Below are 23,642 nucleotides of genomic sequence, written 5' to 3'. Positions count from 1 at the left end.
TCCTTTAATACTTCACTGATGGCATTGCATTATCACCACATAGAAAACTACTAATTCAGACTGCACTGAAGCTGACTATGGTCACCTGGCAGAAATTGAGTCTTGGTTTACCTTGAAGGTTCTTGAAGAAAGGGCTATCAACAGAAAGTGTTAGAAAATACCTCTGCCTGTTTGCTTATTTACAAAAGGTGAAGGACAGGAGGGAGAGTTCTCTGTTATTTTCCAGCTATATGACCTTGGGTAATTTAGTTTTCCTGAGCCTACTACACCTGGCTCTTATGACGACTTAATGCAATCGTGAATGCCCAGTGCTTTGCAGGGGTCTTGAATCTAGTAGGCTCTCGAGTAGTATTTTGTTTGGGCAAGTGTGATGTGTGTGTGGGATGGAGAAGGGGGTGAGTACTCAAGACACTGATTACAGTTAGACTCCACTAATTCTAAACATTTCATAAGCTAGTCAGGAACTGGGTGTGAGTTTCCCTGTTGAACTTGAAACAGGAACTTTAGAAGCTTCTGTTTAATCTATAAACACTGGATATGTGAACTAAAGCCATTCATATCAAATCCTTAGAATAGATCTGGTAACTCTACACTTGCACATTTTCTTAGTTTGGTTGAAGGTGCCAACGTAAAAGTAATAAGGCTCAATTTCTTTTGAAATATTCTGTATTTAATGCTGCTCCTTCTCTCCACTAATCTGAATCAATGAGGTTTTACTGTATTTCTGGTGCTTCCATGCAGTGGAGAATCATTCAGATGACTCCAGATAATCGATGGGAATCTAGGTTCAAGGTTGGCGGACTCTAGAATGGATTCTTCCAGAGCCTAGAATCTTGATTCTTAAGGCCCCAAAATAGCTTTGGTCATAGCTACATTAACATGGGGAGGATTTGAGAATCCTCCATTTCAATGTGACTAATGGAAAATTCCTTCAGAAACCTGAATGTATTTTCAATGCCCTGATCTGGCATCACTGCCCTCCATATCTTCCATCATCAATCCCCAGGGCAGTGGCCTCATCCCTCTCAAGGCCTTGATCGTAATGAAACACAGGGGTTTTGTTTGTTTTAATTTAACAATTAAAAAAAAAAAAAATCTGTACCCAGCCAGAGCTAGTTCCTCCTTTGCCTTCCTTCAGGGAGCATATTCAAGACAGTATTTCATACCAATCATCCTTCTTAATGTTTTTCTGAGTGATCCTTATCATCTGTTAACTTCCATCCCTTTTATTTTTTGGAGCTATTTGATTCACGTAAAAGCTCACAGCTAGCATTATTTAAGATACCATGCTAATTAGCGTGTCCTCTTGTGGACTTTCATGATCTGTTACTTTTGTATGTTCCTTGGCCTCTGCTTATCTATTTGTATTTACCTCTGAATATTAAGTTTAGAGCACATAAGTGATGCTCATGTTAAAAGCCAATATTCACAAAGGATAATTAAAAGAATATTTTGGTCTTTATTGGTAAACACAGAGTGAGTTTTAATCCAGCATCGTGTGATCTTGATGGGAAGCCTAAAATTGCTTACAAAGCTGAAATGATTAGGTTTAAACCCTGGGAGTTTTTGCCAACATAAGGTAATAGGATTATCAGAATGCTTCCCCAGAAAAAACTGCACCTGTTCAAAATGATTGCTTGGAAAAATCAAGTCACCTTTGTAGAAAATGCAAGTAAACACAGTTATATAATGGTCTGTGGCCAGCCTTATAATGTCCTGATTTGATTTGTAGAAATGAATTATAAAAGCAGGCAAGACAAAGTACTGCATGGGTAAAATTCAATTTGGGTAATTTAGAAGTGTACCTGAAAATAATCAGACCCGGTGGTTAATGGAGAAAGACGGTCTGCATGATTAAGGATTATTGGCTTCCTAATGATCCAATGGTAAACAAGAATATCCCTAAGGCTGTGATATTAAGCAAGAGTAATGATTGTCCACTTGCAGCAATATTTAGAAGATTTTATATCTGACCTTTCTGTTTTTTGCCAGTAGTTACATCCTAGTCATCCTGTCTTCAAGGTAGGAAAAATAACTGGTTTAATTTCTCATCACATCCAAAGGTCTGATGATAATATGATACATAGAATATTGGGATAGAAACTATGATAGCCATGGTAATCTTTACAGTCTCTCCCCCAGTATTGATGTTTTGAGATTTAAAGTGGATATTTCACTTCTGTGTCTTCTGAAATCTTGAATTTGTAAAGAAAATCAGCTTTTCTTGAAGGGGGCGGAATTATCCTTACTAAGGCCTCAAAGGGTTTTTCTCTCTCCGAAAAGGTTACATTTAATTTGTTTGGATATTTTAATCAAGAGCTAAGGAATGCCTATGAATTTTAAGACAAAAATTAGCATCAAGTTCTTGATTCAGACTGACAAATGTGAAGACTCTATATTCCCATAATGCAAAAGCATTTCACAGTAAAACTTTTCAACATATCCTATCTCTATAGAGTTTTAAAATAAAGATCAAAATAAAAGAATAAATTATCAGATTATAATGAAAGTAACACACCAACACAGTCATCACTCATGAGTTCATTCAATCAAGTCATTCATCAGTCCTGAGACGCAGGTCTTTTTCACAGTTCAACACGTTTGTGGTAAGGATGGGCTTCACCAACTATGGAATGTCATGATTTCCTTAACAGCCCTTGTTGCCTTTCTTAGTGCTACAAAATATAATGATGTGTCTTGCAATCAGTGTTGTCTTACATTCAATGAAGTAAGCATTAATTTTTAAAAGATCTTCAGTGCTAATGCTGAAATAGAAACTGGCAAATTACATTAGGAATATACCATCCGTTCTTGATTAAGACTTTTCTTATAATTACAGCTAGAGCAGCTGGGTTGTGGTGTCATTCTGAAGTGTCCTTCAAGTGTTTAATAGAGAAATGTGGCAAATGAGTGGCTTGTGTTATTTGAGAAATTAAGGAAGCCATATGCCTGTGGTCAGTGAGGAGAACCAGAGTTGCTTTAGTATTTTGTGCTTTCCATTTATTTTGTTTTTATTTGAAGCATGAGCATTGATATTAACTTGTCTGAAGACAGGCCTCTCACCCACACCCTCACTCACCTAGTACAAAAGACTGCATCATATTAGCACCAATTTAAAAACTGGGATCACAAATGCACATTCGCTGTAGCTATGCTACCTTGTCTAAGACAAATTTTACTTTGTGTTTTTGGTTTTGTTTTCACTTGAGTTAGGGTGATTATCTCTGATTTTTGTTTTATTTGTTTATGGAGTATCTGCCTAAAAGGTTTATTGGGAAGTATCAGAGGTATTTTTATGTAAAATGCTTAGCCTAGAGCTAAGCTTTCAACTTGGGGGTGATTTTGTAACCCACGGGACATTTGGGAATGTCTAGAGACAGTTTTGTTTGTCACAACTTTGGGGGAAATGAGGAGGAATGCAACTAGCCTCTGATGGGTATAAACCAGGGATGCTGCTAAACTTTCTACAGTGCACAGGAAAACCCCCACACAAAAAAAGAATTATTTAATTGAGAAACCTCAGTATACTAGCATATACTGTATGCTAGTATAGAAAGCCTAGCATATAGTAAATGCTTAGTAAAAGTTTGTATTATTATTATTATTGCTTAGAAAAGTTGGTTTATATAGTTATTTTTCAAACTAATCACTGCTTTAATGTCATCACCATAATTTCAGCAGTAATCCTGGAAGAAAGTACTTTAAAACTTTTTCTAGGTTTTCGAGTATGTATTATGATTCCCTAAACATCAAAAGTTCCATGGAAATTCTTTCTCTCTATGGAAATAAGCATCAAGTTCCCCTTTTAAGTTGGTGAGTTCTGCATACTAGCATTGCACAGTGGGGAATAGAGAGAGATGAAACATAGCTCCCAGCTCAGTAGTTCAGAACGAAAAACATCTACTTTCAAACCTGCACGAATAGACTGTAGTGGTGGGATGATGGCTGTAGAGGGAGCACATTAATAGAGGCCATTCAGAGTTCGTTTTCATCTGCAAACGAACTAAAAGGTGTACTGAACAGAACAAGAAAACTTGAATTTACACACACATACACATACCACCACCATCACTGCCTCCAGGGTCACACAGAGGTCTTTCTGATGCTGTTTTATTCATGGGGGTGCCTGCACAAATCTCTCAGAATTCCAAGCAAGCCTGGCTAGCTCTGTGTGCAAACTGTTGCCTCCCTTGAGACAGCACAGGAAGAAAAGTTGAACACAGAAAACTAACTCCGATGGAGTGCACCTCATTTTGAGCAAAGATTACTGTGAATGCATTATTCAGTAAGGCAAGCTTGTACCTTGCTGTGAGCACTTAAGTCATGTAGAAACTTTTGAATGTGGTATTTCAAAGCTGGCTTTGACATCATGAAAATCAGAAGCCAGAGTGACATATTGTATAATTGAACCTTCCTGTGTCTTAATTTGTCTTTTGAAAAATTATCAAACACTGTAGGAAGTGATTTTTTAAATGTTGGATACTTATGGCTCTTAGTACCGTGCCTTCATTGAACCATAAGTAATTTTTTCAATTACAATATCATCAAAAAGAGGTTTCATTTATCTAGTAGCCTGAATAGTCTTATACATTCTAAAAGTCTTTAAATATGTTTTCATTTTTCTTTAGGTTGTTAAAACATTATGGGATTCTGCATATATTTAAGCCCTATGCCAAACTCAAATTTGTTTACAATATTCTTTCTGCATTTCTATTTGGATGTATTGTTCCAGAAATGTGCTCTTTTATATTTAAGACCCCAAATTGAAATAGTCAAAAGACTTTTTGGTTGTTGTTTATTGATGATGATAATATTTGAACATTTCTGTCATTTATGGGGTAGCTCTACCATGTTACAGTACATTCTTTTCCAGTGTAATCGATAGGAAATATTCATGTAGCTCTAATGAGCATTAAATGGCCATTCTCTATAGATAGGGTTATCACTTGTGTTCAGGAACCCTCCCATTACACCCAGGACATAATGACTTTAAAAGTCTGGTTTCTTGTGGGTCACATACTCATTCAATCCAATTAATACAGTTGAACCCAAACAATAGTAGCTATGTTGATCCAAAATATTTTCTTCTGTTCAGCTAGCTTTGATGTGAACATATGGTTCTCCTCTCTGGCATAGATTTATCTGAAACAATATGCTTTACCAAGTTACCTTCTAAATATAATTACCTGTTTTCTTAAAATCTGAAATGGAGAGAAAATTAACATTCAGCAGAATCCATTTGGGTGTGATTCTTGATAGTATATTTCCATTAATAGACTCAGAGAAAGTTGAATGATGCTACAGGTTAATTGGAAAATAATTTTTTCAAGTTTGAAAGAGCATGATTCTATTATTTAAGAGACTTCCTCCTAGGAATATGGCTTTAATGTATGTTAAGCTTGTTTTCTCAACACCAGACCAATAAATGGGGATGGAGCTATCACAAAATTTGGAACTAATTTTTAATAGCTAAGTGTAATAATATGCCATTCTTTCCAAATGTTGCCTTTAGTTTCTGGCTGTCAAAACGTTAATCAAGACAATAATTCTTGGCCTGGCCATAAGTGAGATTATGAAACCCAGCAATGAGGAAACTATTAAAAAATTAATTTAGAGGAAAGTTAATTGCAGATTTAATATGGTGTTTTGCAACTTGGTCAACAAAATGTTTCAACATGATTAACAATATTTTTCAAGGGCTGAAAACATTAAGCCCGAGGAAATGGTTTTTCCTGTCAGCTTTTATTCTTCATATATTCATCTGAGGTTGTAAATAGACACAAATTCTTTAGTGAATTCTGTGGTTAAAAAAATATTCCCTTATCTCCATGAATAGAAGCAAGAAAAGGAAGAGACTGGAGAAAATAATTCTACTTATAAGGTCCTAAAATCTTCAGTGGTTTACTCTCCTTGGGTTATATTTTTAATCTGCCAAGAAATTCTTCTTGTACAACACTGTCTCTCTAGTTTTCATGAATCTCAAATCCTCCAGGATAGAAATCATTTCAAGTTTTCATTTCTCATGGCAGCACTATTTCTAGGTTGTGCTAAATGTTTTATAATGATTTCTATCAACCTCTTCAATCCTTCAAGAATTTCATTAACTTGAGGGATTCCTCCAAACTTGAGCACCTTCCTCACTCTCCAGCATGGATAAGATAAGCAGTGAGTTTCCAAGTTTAAGACATGATCTGGGATCCCTTTCATTGCAAATTAGAAAGCGATGTGATAGCTATGAAAGTCATTGGATTAGGAGTGCATTCCCCTCCTCTGTGACCCTCGACACCCCCCGCCCCCCAAAAATAAATGAGCCGAAGCTCCCACTTACGTCCTCTGTCTTCTTAGTGCTCTGTGTCCTGTGGCCGAGGCGTACAGCAGAGGCATGTGGGCTGTCAGATCGGAACACATAAAATAGCCAGAGAGACGGAGTGCAACCCGTACACCAGACCGGAGTCGGAACGCGACTGCCAAGGCCCACGGTGTCCCCTCTACACTTGGAGGGCAGAGGAATGGCAAGAAGTAAGTAGAGCCACGAAGGGGTACCTGCCAGGCATTTCACATGTGTGCCCCTTGCTATCATCACATCTGTTCCCTATAAAGCCAGAGAAGTCATCGAGCATGGTTACAATGCTGGCTCTTTCCCAAAAGGTTCCATGTTAGACTCGCGCGTTCGCTCCAACAAGGGTGGGAGAACTTCTTGTTTTTAAGCAATTCCTATGTCTGTCTGCGTTCCTGAGTGTTCCAAGTCTGGCCGCCTCAAAAAAAAAAAAAAAAAAAAAAAAAAAAAAAAAAAAAAAAAAAAAAGTAACAGGCCATGGGCCAAATGCATTCAGATATCTTTCACAGAAGGAGGGGGAGATAGACGGAATATTTTAAATATGTCATTTTTGTCCAGATTTGGTCATTCTGTATTTGTTTAAATAGCCACAGGGCAGACTTTAGGTAGAACCTATTCTGTATTTTTCCTCTTTCTATGACTTCAGCTGTCGGGTAGAAGATGGGCATTCATGTGAAACCTTGATTAATTAGTGAAAGATTTCTAACACTAAAAAAAAAAAAAAAAAAACGGAATAGTCTCTGAAGAAACTGCTCCGTTGATGGTCCATGCAGAAGTGGACAAGACTTGCTTTTTCCCTGGCTTCAAGTTAATGTTTGGTGAAGGAAAACATTGTGTCCATGGGGAAAAGTTCAGCCAGGGAGGTTTTGTAGGAGGTAACCTCTGTTTCCAGAACAGAAGATTAAATTGTAGAAAAGGTGGGGAAGAATTAGAAAGCAAAACCACATCCACTGATGTTTACATAAAAAACAAAATGCATGCTGTTTGAGGTGCAGAGATAATGAAAGATAAGACAGGAAATCACCCACCACGAAGAGCTTTTCAGAACACAAAGGAAGGGTATGGTTTGGAGAACAGTTAGACTGTACCCCTGGCACTGTGCTGGGTACTTTTTGTTCATTGCTTCACTGAATCTTTTTAACCACCAGACAAGGTGAGTATTATTATTATCATCATTCCATTTTGCAGGTGAAAAAACTGAGGTTCAGAGAGTCTATGTCATTTGCCCAAGTGTCATATACCTAGCACCTAGCAAGTAGAAGAAGCAAGACTTGATGCTAAGTTTGTTCTGTTAAACCAGTATGAAATACTAGAACTGCATTCTTTAGCCCATTGGGATTCAGCCACCCAGCCCTGTCTTCCCCTTCCCTCGCCTCCTCATGGATTACTTCCATTGTTTGCAGTAATTTCTTTTCTTTAGGAAACTCACCCTCTCCATCTACTCAGTCTTTTTGCTGTTTTCCTTCTTTACTTTTATATTCCCACCAGACAGTGGCAGGGAGGAATTCCTAAAGCAGTTACATTTCAGATTTACAGCTCTTGAGCCACATGAGTTATTTGGAATCCTAGAGATCGTAAAATTCTACAGACTTGGTTCATATCCCAGCGCTGCCACACATTAGCCAAGGGACTTGGAGCAAGGATTTTTTATTTCTCTGAGCCTTGGATTATCCATCTGTAGAATGGGGATAAAATAACTTTGCAGAGTTGTTCTGAGAAAACTGGAGATAATAGTGTTATCTATAACCAATTATGGTTTGGGGATTGGCAATATCAGATATAGAAGGAAGAGGAGACTCCCTCATCTGTCTCTCTCTCCCCCTCAGTGTGACCTCTTGATTCTCTTTGTTTCAGACCTACCATGGCCTGCTCTCTCCATCTCCCTCTTTGTGTCATGCTAAACTCAACCCTGCTCCGAGGAGCAGAAAGTAAGAGAGTGTTCAGAAATGAATCTAAGCTGACGGCTCGTGCTTTAGCCAGCTTTTGAAAATGCTAGAGACAATCATGAAAATGCACACTCTGTTTACAATTCCTTTTGCATCCCAAAGAACGGAAAAACCTTGCCACATATGCACTGAAGAAATTATTCTCTGATCATGCAAAATATGCCTAAAATTTACTTCTTTGCATGTGTTGTACAGATGGGTTTTTTTTTAAACCTTACTCAAATATTGCTGTTAAACTCTGTGGAAGAATACAAGGCTTCAGGAGACAGCCTGGCCTGGGCCTCTATTTAAGAAGCTTACTAGAGGGTTGCCATTCTCACAAAGAGAAAAGACTCTGTGAGTAACAGGAAAAGCAGAGTCTAATAGTCACCCTCCTGGAAACACACTTTCTGTCTGCCTTCATCTAAAGTGGAGAGTCTAAGGAAGGAATACTGGGGTGGTGAAAGTGGATGGAATATCATAGGAGTATCTCCTATGATATTCCTATGGTATCCTATAGGAGGCCTGTCATTGGCAGAGTGATGCCCAGGGCAGCTGGAGGTGGGGAGAAACCTCACCAAAAGTTTTCATGTTTCCCATATATGCAAGGCCTGCTGACAGCCTGCTCAGAATGTCTCTGCAGCAGCAAGACTGAGAGTGAAGGATGACAGTAACTGGGCAATTACCCTAATTGATCAAATCAGGAAAAGGGTGGCCACGCCTCCTGTTTGCCTGGGGTAGTCCTGGTATAATTATTAATTGTTCCTACTTTTATGATCAAAAGCGCCTTGTTCAACAGTAAGTTGGGTGGTCACTTGATAAGACAGCACCCTTCAGGCTCCCCTAAATCACAACCCTCACCTCCCTTCTTGCTCCCACCTCCTGTCACATCCATTCATTCAGCTACCATTTTGCCTGATATCCACTGATGCAGGCACAAGTTTCCACTTTTCTCCCACATCTAGTGATGTCTTGACCTGAGGTTAGAGAGTGTGCCACAGGGCAGCCTCTCAGCCCACTGAATGGGATGTGTGGGAGCCCCCCATTACAGGATACCCCTTCTTTCTTAGCAGTCCTTGGTCACCACCTCAGAACTCTTGTTTGCTTGAGTGTGCACTTTGCCTTTTGCTTCCCCTTTTAATAGTCCCCTATGTGAACTACTAAAACCCACCAGTTTGTTGGCAAGGTGTATTTCATGCTGGATCTGTGGGATGTGGCACCATCCTCTTTTTGAGAAATAATCCAGGCATCTGCCTAGAGAAGCACAGTTTCTGCACTCTCACCATGGCATGGTCATCAGGGATGTTCTGTACAACCACACAGGTTGTACACTGCACAACTTTGAGGGGTGCCATTTTTATCAGCTACAATGTGAGGAGCATCACCTAGATTTGTATAGTACAATGGCCCTAATACTGATGATAATAAAAATAATAAAGCTTGTTGTTTACTAAGCTACAAACCAGGCACTATGTTGAGCATTTTCACATGAAGTACTTCATTTAGCCCTTTCCATAACTCTCTGTTGTAGTATTTATATTTTTATCCTCATTTAATAGGGGCAACTTGTGGCTTAGGTAGGTTAATTTATCAGTGATCATGCGTTTAGTAAATAATATGGCTGGAATTGGAAGCCTAGAAGCTTGTCCTCTGACACCTACACGCTGAATCATTATCTTCACTAATCCCATGCCAACATACACCTAAAGTGAATCATTTTATTTTCCTCTCAATGACTTGCCAAGCCTCTTACTGTAGAATTGCTATCCAAGTGTATTCCCTTTACTGGGTTATAATACCTACCCCTTCTAAAAAGGAGATTCTTGATCTAGTTGGCCATCAAACTTTAAGCTATGTACCGGGTGAGTCTTGATGATGTTGGAGCCCCTCAGTGGACTTGCCCTGTTCATTGTGAGGCCCATTGGTTGTTCAGGGGCAAGGGGCATCAGGATGCCTTCTCGATACCATGAGAGTAGAGCCCAGACTTTCAGATATAGGGCAAAATAATTGCACAAGAGAAAAATGCTGTATCCACACATCCACATCTCATTTTGTTTATACCCTAGAAACAACATGTTGTAAGCAAAATTCTATTCAATGTGTGGCTCTGAAAAGTTGACTCTGAATTTCTAGACTTCACTTAGCTCATCTGCAAAATGGGAATTATATGGCAGACTTAGCTCAAGGGTCACAGTGAGGATTTGGTGAGATGACATGGTTAGACATGGTGACTAGCACATTTTAAGTCTTCCCAAAGTAGACCTCTTTTTAGTACAGTGGCCTTCCGATGGAGGCTTCTGGTGATGACAGCAGTTTGGCTCAGCCTACACCTTATGATGTTGGGCTTCTAAATATCACCTGCCAGCTTCAGGTGAATAATTTGTCCTCACAGTGGTCAGTTTTAGCCACTTTAGAATTATAATGCTCATGAGGCTGTTTGGGAGAAAAAAGTTAAAAAAGACTTTTTAATTCTTTTGAGAATTATTATCACAAAGGATTGACTTGTTAGTGATATTACACTCTGACATATAAATTCACATAGAGCAGCAGAGGTCCTTCTGATCAAATTTGAATTGTGATTGTATAGGGCTATGCATCTGCAGCATTGAGGAATAGATCTCACAGGTCCTGCACATGTTCTTTTTCTCTTATCTGGAATACTCTCTTCCCTTGTAGTACCTCTTCATCGTAAGACCACCTTGCTCTGACCTTCATCTCAGTCACCCTTTCTCATCCTTCAGGCCTCAACCTAGGTGTCACTTCCTCTCAGAAGCCTTTGCCAGTCACACCACCCCACTAAATCTGAGTCAGATGCTTCTCCACTCATCTCTCACAGCACCCTCAAATTACTGTACTCTGGCAGTTAGCACCCAGAATTTTCATTGCCTGTTTTCCTCACCTATGTTATCAGTTATTTAAGGTCAGGAAGCTTGTTCACCAGAATCTTCTCTATCATTTAATATGGTACCTACACCATCAAAGACACCTGTTGAATGAATGAATCTGCGAATGAATGGAGGAACAAAATAATGGATGGCTGGAAGGAAAGAAGAAAGGAAGGGAGGGAGAAAGGAAGGAGGGAAAGATGGAAGCAAAGAAGGAATGAGGAAGGGAGGGAGGAAGGAAGGAAGGAAGGAAGGAAGGAAGGAAGGAAGGATAATAACATAGAACAGTGCCTGCTAATTGATGGACTTTCATCTTTCACTCTATAGAATAAAGGCATTCTAAAATGACTTTTAGAACATGAAGCAGGCTGGACACTGTGGCTAACGCCTGTAATCCCAGCACTTTGGGAGGCCAAGGAGGGAGGATCATTGAGCCCCGGAGTTTGAGACCAGCCTAGGCAACATAGTGAGACTCTATATCTACAAAAAAATAGAAAAAATTAGCCGAGTATGGTGGCATGGACCTGTAGTTCCAGCTACTTGCGAGGCTGAGGTAGGAGGACTGCTTAAGCTCAGAAGGTCAAGGCTGCAGTGAGCTATGATCGGACCACTGCACTACAGCCTGGGTGACAGAGCAAGACCTTGTCTCAAAAAAATTAAAAATTAAAAAAAAGCACAAACTCTGTTTTTCCTGTAAGAACAGCTGTTTTATTTTTTTGTCACAATGCTACGGACAAGCTGTGGCTCAGATATGTCTGACCATTGCAGAACTACTCACCTCATTGCTGTTTGGTGCAATATGGGGACTTGGGCAACTCTGATACATACTTGGATTCTGAGGACTTTTAGTAAGATCAGCTGTAGAATGATTCCCAAGTTCATCTCATTAACACAGAAAAGTTAGAAATGAGCAGCAGGTTCTTGGTCAGTTGATTTAAAAGATTTTCCTGAAGTTAACAATAGGGAATGGCCAGGTTTTGATGTGCGCACAGAGCCAGATACGAACTCTTTATTGCTCATTTTATTTATTTGTTGAACCAACATTTATCAATCACTTGTGAAGTTCCAGGTATTAGGCATTAGGGATGCTCTAAAAATCTCAAACCACACACAATCTGCTCTGAAAACCCCAAAATGCTGTGGTCATTCTCCTCCCCACCTTCACCACCTGTGCCATTTCTCACTTCCAGCCACCATGCATGCTGAGCCCCTCCTGAGAATGTCCTCTTCCCTCCTTGCCTGGTGAACTGATGTCCTCCCCCATTCCTCCTGCTCATCGGCTGCTACCTGGGCCCCCCTTTGCAGCATCATGGGAATTGCCCTGTTGTTTTTCCTCTTCTCTCCCTGGTGGCTTCTTACTCAATTACACACTCTGTTACGAAACCCACATCTGCTTACACAACTGTGCGAGGTAGTCCTAGGTGTTAAACCCCAAAGGTCACCAGGTAGCCAGCTGAGCTAACACCTGAGACTCCAAGCTGGGAATAGCTGCCACCCTGGGTGTTCTAACAGGGAAAGAGGCAGAGTAGGAAGCCATGGGGGCTGCCTCCCGGGGCCCAGCATAGACCTTGGTTCATTATAAAATACTGATTGAACGAATGAATGACTTTAAAGTTACAAAGTGTCCCCATAGTGTTATTTCTGCCTCTTTCTCCCCACTCCACCCCCTAGCAAATATATACTATTTGGGAGCAAAAATGTCTAAATTCTATATACCTGACTTGAAAATGAACTTTGAAGTAAGGACTGCTTTTTTTGTTGTTGCCATTTAAAGCAATGCTAGAGAAACCGATTTGTCATTGCTGCTTCTCATGACATAAAAACCCAGGAACCCTGTGGTTCTGTGAGTTGCCATCCATACACTGTGCAACAATGGTAACCCGGCACTAGAGAAGACAAGGTCTTTCATCCATGGAGAAAATCAACAACCTTAAAAGGTAGAGCCTGTGAATATCAAGTGGTTTTCTTCCCCCCATGGTTAGGGAATTGCACCAAAAGATATATTTGAAAGTGTAAAGCAACTTGATTATAATCTTTGAGCAAAGAAAATTTCTACCCGTTGCATTAAATGATCCTTTTTAGACCATCACTCTGTGGCCAACCTACCTGGCTGAATAAAACACCAGCTTCAGGGTTTACTTTAGGTCTTCCTCACCTGCAAATTTGGAAAAGTTCTTTTCCCCCTGTTAATTTCAGCACATTTAAAGGCACATGTAGCTTGCAGAACAATGGGCGAGCTGCCCGATTTAGTCCAGCACTGTGATTATTTTCTTTCTGAATTATAGTGTGTGATGAAATGCAAGGAGGCTGGTGGCGTTGCTCATGCTAGCGATTTTTCTAAAAGTCATACTGAAATTAGAGAAAACCTTTTGGAAATTAAAATGAGGCTATTTGAACTTTCCAACTGTTTTTCAGAACATTCTAGATCATATTCCAGGACAGGGGAAAGAGTCATAAATCCTAGAGGGTTGAGGGGAAGCCATATTACAAAAAGTTGATAAAACCTGATAGCAAGGGCTGGGTCTGTTTTCTGATTACCCAGCCCCCATACCCTAGTTAGGATTTAAGATTCCAGGAGAAAACCCTTGCCATGTGATTTTCAGATCTGCTGTTGACTAATTAGGAAACCCTGGGCAGGTCACTTATTATTTTAATTTTTAATTTCGTAAAAGTTATAGTCAAGGTACATTTTTCCAGCTCCCTTTTCCACCATTGGCAAAATAGTTTTATGGTAGTTAACCATTCTTTAAGACTGAGAGAGAAATGCTTAACAAGCATAAAGTATTTGGGAATCATTGTATTTCTGCTCTGAACTGTTACTTATTGACGTAGATTAAAGCCTTGTGGATTAGTGAAAACAAGAGAGGATACTGGAAGATTTAGTCCAGGTTTAGCTGTGCAATAATTAGGATCTTCCCAGAGTCACCTAAGTCCTAATTTTCTAAGGAATTACTTTTTCTATGGGTAGTTAAGTATTTGCATATATCTACACATCACAAATTAACTTTTCTTTTCTTTTTTTTTAAATATTCAGTGGCCCTCTATCTCACTTTTTTAATGAAGAAAAAAATGTTATCACTTTGCAGTAGTTCCCAGTATACTCTAGGGAAATAGAAAACCCCCAAAACCACTGAGCTAGGGATGAGCTAGGGAACTGGGCTCAGTCAGCCTCCTGCACTAATTTGAAGTGATTCTGCTCCTCCATGCTCACCTCACAGTGGTTTCAAGTTATGTTTATGCTCCAGAAAAATGAGGAGTGACTCCATATTCTAGATATTGAGGTTTACTCCCAAGCAGCAGAAATTTTGAGTTAAGTTTACAAGTGACAAGGGGCTACCAGGAAATGCCAGCATATCCCTTCTCCTTCCTAAAGGATCAGGATAGCTCACAAAAGACACAGGGCATACTATATGACCCAGCAATTGCATTCCCGGGTATATATACCCAAAAGAATGGATAATGGGTGTTTAAATGTGTACATGAATGTTCATAGCGGCACTATTTACAATAGCCAAATAAGAAACAACCCATATGTCATCAACTGAGGAATGGATAAACAAAATGTGGTATATCCATACAATAGAATATTATTCAGCCTTAAAAAGGGATGAAGTATTGATACATGCTGCAATATAGAAGAACCCTGAAAACATTAAGGGAGAGAAGTCAAGGAGAGAAGAAGGCCACATATTGGATGATTCCATATATGTGAAATACCCAGAATAGGCAAATCTACAGAGACAAAAAGCAGACTGGGGGTTGCTAGGGGCTGCAGGAAGGAAGGAATGGGGAGTGACTGCTTAATGGGCACAGGGCTTCCTTTTGCGGTGATGAAATATTCTGGAACTAGATGGGGTGATGGTTGCACCACATTGCAAATGTACTAAATGCCACTGAATTGTACACCTGTGATAGTTAAAATGGTGAACCTTATATTTTGTGTATTTTATCACCAAAAAAAAAAAAAAAAAGGCATGGGGCATATCATAGAAGACATTTCTGAGTGAAGCTGAGTTCCAAACACAAGTGCCTTTGAGGCAAGGCAGGTGCTAAAAGGAAAGGCTGCCCATTAGATGAAAAAGAGAGGTGGGGTCTGTGGTTCTCCGTAAAGATACTAAAATTAGACATTTAAAAAGACAGTGTGCTAGCTGGGCGTGATGGTTCACGCCTGTAATCTCAGCACTTTGGGAGGCCAAGGCAGGAGGATCCCTTGAACCCAGGAGTTCAAGACCAACCTGGGCAATGTAGTGAGACTCATCCTACAAAAATTAAAAAAATTAGCTGGGCATGGTGGCTCATGCCTGTAGTCTCAGCTACTTGGGACTAAAATGTGGGAGGATGGGTTGAGCCAGGGAAGTTGAGGCTATAGCAAACTGTGATCACACCACTGCACTCCAACCTGGACAACAGAGGGAGACTTTGTCTCAAAGAAAAAAAAGAAAGAAAAGAAAAGACAACATTCTAACCACACAACAAAAATCAAAGTTGTTAGATAAGCCCATTGCCAACAAGGTATTCAATCCCTGGCCTAAAAGAAACTGCAGCAGTCTTTGGTACAGTTTTCAGTTAGCTCACTGGGGCTTCCCATTGTAGTCTAGAGTCTTGAAATGTTGGGGTGACACAGAGGCTTTAGATACAATAGGCTTTCAGTGACCTTTAGCAACACAGGGCACTAAGGATAAACTTCAGGGGTGGGGTTTGCTGTTGGTTAAAGCAAAACAAATAAGAATCTGTGGATGCTGTGGAGATTACCTAGAATGAAACATACCACTTGCTCTGTAATCATCCCTTGACTTATGGGAATAAACACAGCTGTCCCATCTACCTCACAAAGAGATGTGTGACCTGGGGCAAGTAACTTAGGCTCTCAAAGTCCCATTTTCTTCATGTGGAAAATGGAATTACAGTAATTGTTAACTCTCGCTACCTAACTATCTTCTTTGTTGTCTGCCTTTGCTACCAACATATAAGCTCCTCTCTGAAAACAGGGGATGTGCCATTTGTGTGCACTCTTGTTCACCCAGGAGCTGTCACAGGGCCTGACACCTAGTAGGAGCTTAGTGAATATTTGCAGAATGATGTGGGATGACAGCAGTTCCCCTGGAGAAGAAAAGGCACCTGGGGCGGCAGGAAAGCCCTCTTCAAATAGCTGGAGGAGATTACTTGTGAAAGCTGAAGCTTTCCTTTATGCTTCCCTGGAATAGAAAACTGGGACAAGGGCCTGGAACATACAAAGAGATTTGTTTGGTTCCATGTTATGAAATGAGATGGCTACCTGGGCAGGTACTGATGTCCCTGACCCTGGAGGTATTTAGACACCAGTTTGGTAAACATTTGGCCATAAGTGTTAAAGCAAGTCACTTGTGAGTAGGTGTTCCAAGTAAATAGGATTTAAGGTCCTTTCTAAACTGAGATTGACTCATTTATACTTTCGTTCCTTCCTTTAGACAGCCCGGTGGTGAATGCCAGGAACAGAGTTGTTAGGTAACTGGAGTAAAATGAAGAGTTCTCGGCCAGGCGCGGTGGCTCACGCCTGTAATCCCAGCACTTTGGGAGGCCGAGGCAGGCAGATCACGAGGTCAGGAGATTGAGACCATCCTGGCTAACACGGTGAAACCCCGTCTCTACTAAAAATACAAAAAAATTAGCCTGGCGTGGTGGTGGGCACCTGTAGTCCCAGCTACTCAGGAGGATGAGGCAAGAGAATGGCGTGAACCTGGGAGGCGGAGCTTGCAGTGAGCCAAGATCGCGACACTGCACTCCCAGCCTGGGTGACAGAGTGAGACTTCATCTCAAAAAAAAAATAGAGGAGTTCTCTGGCAATCCCTGCCCTCAGGGCTCTTATGATCTTAAAGGCTATGTAGACAAGTAAACACATAATTACAGTCATAGGATATAAAGAACTATGGTTTATTCTTCCCTTTTGTTTGTCTTTAACAGTGCACCAAAACCTGCGGCGAAGGCTCCAGGTACCGCAAGGTGGTGTGTGTGGATGACAGCAAAAACGAGGTGCATGGTGCACGCTGTGACGTGAGCAAGCGGCCGGCGGACCACGAAAGCTGTAGTTTGCAACCCTGCGAGTATGTCTGGATCACAGGAGAATGGTCAGAGGTACCGTCCTGGGGACTGTAACTGTGGTCGGCTCAGCCATGGCCTAAGAGCAGCAGAGGGATGAGTGCAGGAATGTGGGAGACTTGAGGCTACCTGCCCGATCTGCCACTGTGAACTGTGTGTTTTCTGACAAGTCCTCAGCCTTCCCAAACTGGAATTCCTTGTATGCAAAGTGGGAGAGATGTGTGAGATGGTCTCTGAGTCCCTTCAGGTCACATTCTGTGATTTACCTTGATGTCCTATTGGCATAAAGAAGAAATTATTGCAGGGGCTGCAAACTCATAGGATGCTTTGAGGTGCCTGAAGACAGTTAAGTATAAGAAAATATTGTAGTGCCAGGGATACAAAAGGGAGAGGTGGCGACTGTGACAAACTAGCATATGCTGTGTGAAGGGAGCAGAATCTCTTTCACTCCAGATGTGGCCATGCAGAAATGTGGTCTAGCGTTACCAGACCTGATTTCTCAAAAGAGGCTGAAAATCTGGACTAGTATGTGAGATTTCCTAACTTGAAAATGGGGGCTCAAATTTTTGGTTTTAAAACATTGTAAGGGGCAAACAAACCACTTTCATGAACCAGATGTGTTTTGCCTGTTTAACAAACAACTTCAGAGGAACAAAATAATTTTCTGTAATACCCTAAGTATCTCAAGTACCATTTTGTTCATATATCCTCCTGCACAGTGCTTATCTAGACCCTTTTTATTGGTAATAAACCAATAGTAATTATAGCATTATATTATTTTCAAACATCATAATATGTTCATGTCTGTATGAGAAATCTATAGCGTTCAAACCAGTTGTCATTTGCACAAAAGTATTTAGAGCTTTGAAAGGGAGGCATCTGGACTCACAGTAAAGGTACTGAAAATTGTTAGGTAATATGATTGCTGCCACTGGGTCTCTTCAAAGTTTGACAGGGCAGCAATTTCACATGTTAATGAGATGAATATTTGCATTTAGATGATGTGTGTGTTGGGTGTTGAATTGATTCCTGCACTAAAGCTGATCCCAAAGTCTTTTCTAATTATCTCTCCCTATCCTTTATTCCTGTGAATTTTGTCCTTCGAGGGGGCATTTGGCAGTGTCTGGAGACAGTTTGGTTGTGACAACTGGGGAAAGGGGACCCTACTGGCCACGGTTGGAAGGTGGAGGCCAGGGATAGGGCTAAACATCCTATAGTGCACAGGGCAGCCCTCACAATACAGAATTATCTGGCCCAAATGTCAGTGGTGCTGAGGCTGGGAAACCCTGCTTGACCCCAACCCTACATCTTCTCAGTATGCCCTGAATAGTACCTTATGCCCTTAGAGAGTGAAGAGGAGACATGGTTCTGATCTTTAGGAAATTGATTTGCTCTTGGCCAGCCAGGAACATGTGGAATCCAAATGAGTGTTCAGAATAGTTCTTGACATTGGGTTTGAGGCATAGGTTCCAACCCATCCGTATCCCAACGCAGGGGGATCTCACCTTTCACCTGGCCAAGACTGACCTCTTCATCTTATCTCCTGTGTAGTACTTTTGTTATGCTAAAAGAGTTTTGATCTCTTCCTAAGACTTGAGTCAAATTACTCCTATAGCTTTAATATAACCGTAACCCCCAAAAGATGAGACAGGGAGAAGATTGAAAAGAAAAAAGGAAGGCTTCCACATTTCTGTAAATTCACAGGTGTATCATGAATTGAAAAGTCTGCAGATTGATGGGCAACAACTAGAGGGTTGGAAACAGTATTTAGCACAGATACAAGGACCACAGGGAAGGAAACCTGCAACAAGGGGAGAGGGGCCGAAAGGGACTGGCACCAGCTTTCTCTCTAGAAAAGAAGACATACCTTCTCTCTGGGACCTCTGTTACCTGGGGACCTCTTTGTGTGTTTTTTTCTGAGCTCTGCTCCACCTAAATTGGAGGAGGCCTGAGCTAGACTGGCAAAGAAGAGCTCTGTCAGTCCTGATTGACACATGCATTTTCTAGTGGGGACTGAAGTGTACAGCTCATGCAGGGAGCTCACAGTCTTACTGTTTTGCTTTGCTGTTATTTTCAATTTAGAAAAGTAATACATGCTCATGTGGAACCAAGCACATACACCAAGGCATGCAGAGTCTACAGTATGAGCTTCTTTCTGAAATGGTTTGAGGAAACCAGCAGCAGTCAACATTTTTACAATGCTGATATCAGCTGGCTGACAGCATCTCTTCTTGCCAGCTTCTTTACAGAGATGTGGAAGCCTCTACATTTAGCCTGACCATATTTGGGGCTCAGTTTCATCAGCAAATGCCTGTCTCCCACGGGGCCCTCCCCCTCACATAAATAGCCAGGGGACTGCTTTTGCTCCTGGTTTGTAGGGGTCAAGAGTCTCATTCCTTGCCCCTCTTAAACACACAACTTTGTTTAAGTTAGTATGGACTGATGTCAATGCATGCAAGCACTGGGTTAGACACTAAGATTACCCACAGCTTGGACAGAGTTTGTTAGCCATCTGCATGAAACACCCCGGGCTGGCCTTACACTTTCCTGGCCTGTTGTCAAGTTGGCCTTCAAACATTTGAACAGCAGCAGCCAAAGAAGGAAGAAATGTACACAGAGCATTTCTATGTCTCGAGCCAACTGGAAGGGAAGGCCCAGGGATGCTCTGCATGCCTCTAGCCGACTTGTTCTCTCCTGCCTCTGGGATTTCTTCAAAGAGAGCCTTTTCCCTGGAAAAGCTGCAGGAGAAGAAAGCCATGTGACTAAAAGCAGGAGGAGACATTAGGGCAGAGCAGACACTGTGGCTTCTAACTGCCCTTGAGAATTGATGAAAGCTGTGGTCCCTCACCCCAGAAAAAGCATAACATACCACATGTAGTATACTGTTTTGGGGTGTTTATCCCACCCTCACCCAAGAACCTTAAGTCTAGAGAATACCGGTGCTCTACGCCAAGTTTATGAAGCACGTTTACAAAAGATGACCAGTTATTTGATGTCGTTGCCTAAAAATATCATCAAATATCATCAAAACTAAATTAATTGTAACTTAGTTTTATTTTTTAAATAGAAAACGATAAAAAACAATTTAACTAAGGAGGTTGAATGTTGGGACACTATAACAATGTGTATTTCTTCTCCATTTCTGTATTGGTTGAGTATGTTTAAATGCCATCGAGTTAGGATAGAAGAGTACAGATGAGGGCATGATATAGAGCAAGAGGTAGAAAAGCAGAAAGGTAACATGCCAGTCAACATCTATAGCCTAGCCGGGTGTGGTGGTGCGCACCTGTAATCCCAACTACTTGGGAGGCTGAGGCATGAGAATCACTTGAACCTGGGAGGCAGAGGTTGCAGTGAGCAGAGAGCATGTCACTGCACTCCAGCCTGGACAACAGAGTGAGATGCAATCTCAAAAAAAAAAAAAAAAAAAACTATAGCCAGGGAGAGGGGAGAAGGAAATTAAATGGAGGGCAGGTAGGAAAGCAAACAGCACCAAGGAGGGAAGGAAAACAGTCCCAGAGTCCCCTTTGGCTCAGTGCTTGGATTTCACACTCAAAATGCCAACTCACGGGTCAGCTGCTGTCTCCTCTTCCCTCCCCATTTGGTGGTCATCATAGATTTAGAAAAGAGCAGTTTGCCAACCTGTGCAGTTGGGCTGAAGATGCAAACTGAATGAATGACAGCTGGAGCACCTCCCCCTCCTCCTCCCCTCAAAACCTCTAGAAGGGGTTTGAGGGATCCCCACCTGCAGTAGAGGCTGAGAAGATGCCGGTGGAAGCACCAGATCCCTGAGGCACCCTGTGGGGTTGCCTGTCTCCTGTGTGCTCAGGGCCTGCGGCTTGAAATGAATAAATAAGCTAATGAAGTGGGAGCTTTCTGCAGCATAGTCACACGGTCAGCGCTCGGTGTGGAGGTCAGGGGCCTATTGTGGGCTGCCCCCAGGAACTGCTAGAACCTCTGCTCTCAACCCCTGTCTTTGCAGTGCTCAGTGACCTGTGGAAAAGGCTACAAACAAAGGCTTGTCTCATGCAGCGAGATTTACACCGGGAAGGAGAATTATGAATACAGCTACCAAACCACCGTCAACTGTCCGGGCACACAGCCCCCTAGTGTTCACCCCTGTTACCTGAGGGAGTGCCCTGTCTCGGCCACCTGGAGAGTTGGCAACTGGGGGAGTGTAAGTAGAAGACTAAGCGCTCAAATCTGAAAACCCTTGGATCTCAACTCCGTATTAAACATGTCCTGCCTAACCCACTCTCCTTAGTAATTCTACTTCGGGAGAGACCCTGGAGTTAGCAACTTGAAATGGGCTGACAGGGATCAAAGGGACTTCTTTCTGTTTACCGAGGTGGCTTGGTGCTTAGAACATGGGCTCTGAAGCCAGACAGTCTGGATCTGAACCCTGGTTCTGCCACTTCCCAGGTGAACAACCTTGGGCAAGTTGCATAACTTTTGTGTCTCAGTTTTCTCATCTGCAAAACTGGTAGTTGTGAAGATGAAATGAGTTTACACAGGTTGAGCATCCCTAGTCCAGAAATCCAAAATGCTATAAAATCCAAACAATTTTTAGTGCCGATGTAACACTGTAATGAAATGCTCCTTGGAGCATCTTGAGTTTCAGATGTTCAGATTAGGGATATCCAACTAGTAATACAGCAAATATTCCAAAATCTGAAAAAAAAAAAAATCTGAAATGCAAAATACTTCTGGTCCCCAGCACTTCCAATAGGCCTGTATATATAAAGCACTTAGGTTATAATGGCAAATATTTTGTGTATATTTTACTGCAAATTTTTTTTTTAAAAAGCACTTAAAATCTGATACTCATAAGAGTTATAGAAGGAGTAGTTATTGTTGCTTATGTTGTTAAGAAGTCTGTATGTTCTGGTGCTTCTATGTAAGAAATACTTCATTGCATTGAGGTACAACAAGGCAGAATATTTTAAATTGGGACTGCCCTGGAAGACTGTCACAGCCCCCCTGGCTCTGGACCAGGCAGCTCTTAGTCTGGAAAAGTGGTCAGGCAGCCTGGCACGGTAGCTCACAACTGTAATCCCAGCTCTTCAAGAGGCCAAGGTGGACGGACCATGAGGCCAGCAGATCGAGACCAGCCTGGCCATCATGGTGAAATCCTGTCTCTACTTAAAATACAAAATTTTTTAAATTATTATTATACTTTAAGTTCTAGGGTACATGTGTACAACGTGCAGGTTTGTTACATATGTATACATGTGCCATGTTGGTGTGCTGCACCCATTAACTTGTCATTTACATTAGGTATATTTCCTATTGCTATCCCTCCCACCTCCCCCCAGCCCACGATAGGCCCCAGTGTGTGATGTTCCCCACCCTGTATCCAAGTGTTCTCATTGTTCAGTTCCCACCTATAAGTGAGAACACGTGATGTTTGGTTTTCTGTCCTTGCGATAGTTTGCTCAGAATGATGGTTTCTAGCTTCATCCATGTCCCTACAAAGGACATGAACTCATCCTTTTTCATGGCTACATAGTATTCCATGGTGTAAATGTGCCACATTTTCTTAATCCGGTCTATCATTGATGGACATTTGGGTTGCTTCCAAGTCTTTGCTATTGTGAATAGTGCCACAATAAACATACGTGTGCACGTGTCTTTATAGCAGCGTGATTTATAATCCTTTGAGTATATACCCAGTAATGGAATGGCTGGGTCAAATGGTATTTCTAGTTCTAGATCCCTGAGGAATCGCCACACCATCTTCCACAATGGTTGAACTAGTTTACAGTCCCACCAACAGTGTAAAAGTGTTCCTATTTCTCCACATGCTCTCCAGCACCTGTTTTTTCCTGAGTTTTTAATGATCGCCATTCTAACTGGTGTGAGATGGTATCTCATTATGGTTTTGATTTGCATTTCTCTGATGGCCCGTGATGATGAGCATTTTTTCATGTGTCTGTTGGCTGCATAAATGTCTTCTTTTGAGAGGTGTCTGTTCCTATCCTTCACCAACTTTTGGGGTTGTTTTTTCTTGTGAATTTGTTTGAGTTCTTTGTAGATTCTGGATATTAGCCCTTTGTGAGATGGGTAGATTGAAAAAATTTTCTCCCATTCTGTAGGTTGCCTGTTCACTCTGATGGTAGTTTCTTTTGCTGTGCAGAAGGTCTTTAGTTTAATTAGATCCCATTTGTCAATTTTGACTTTTGTTGCCATTGCTTTTGGTGTTTTAGTCATGAAGTCCTTACCCATGCCTATGTCCTGAATGCTATTGCCTAGGTTTTCTTCTAGGGTTTTTATGATTTTAGGTCTAACATTTAAGTCTTTAATCCATCTTGAATTAATTTTTGTTTAATGTGTAAGGAAAGGATCCAGTTTCAGTTTTCTACATATGGCTAGCTGGTTTTCCCAGCACCATTTATTAAGTAGGGAATCCTTTCCCCATTT

General features: G+C 41.3%; 1 protein-coding gene and 1 long non-coding RNA gene across 5 annotated transcripts in view; one reads left to right on the top strand and one right to left on the bottom strand.

Annotated features, from left to right (window-relative positions):
- LOC108531533 (uncharacterized) overlaps nucleotides 1-6,462 on the bottom strand; it is a 32,528-nt gene extending 26,066 nt beyond the window's left edge. For all 4 annotated transcript variants that reach the window (XR_001886192.1, XR_001886194.1, XR_001886191.1 and 1 more), the window contains exon 1: nucleotides 6,329-6,462. This is a non-coding gene — a long non-coding RNA (uncharacterized LOC108531533). The remainder of the gene's footprint in view (nucleotides 1-6,328) is intronic.
- ADAMTS9 (ADAM metallopeptidase with thrombospondin type 1 motif 9) overlaps nucleotides 1-23,642 on the top strand; it is a 175,050-nt gene that overhangs the window by 121,050 nt on the left and 30,358 nt on the right. The window contains 3 exon segments of the mRNA XM_017875022.1: nucleotides 6,346-6,519; nucleotides 17,088-17,258; nucleotides 21,205-21,399. Coding sequence (XP_017730511.1) covers nucleotides 6,346-6,519; nucleotides 17,088-17,258; nucleotides 21,205-21,399 — 540 coding nt within the window.

This window comes from Rhinopithecus bieti, unplaced genomic scaffold (genome assembly GCF_001698545.2).
Source record: "Rhinopithecus bieti isolate Rb0 unplaced genomic scaffold, ASM169854v2 scaffold_8601, whole genome shotgun sequence".
NCBI lineage: Eukaryota > Metazoa > Chordata > Mammalia > Primates > Cercopithecidae > Rhinopithecus > Rhinopithecus bieti.
Note: the sequence above shows the minus strand (reverse complement) of the source record. Positions and strands in the feature narration are given on the sequence as shown.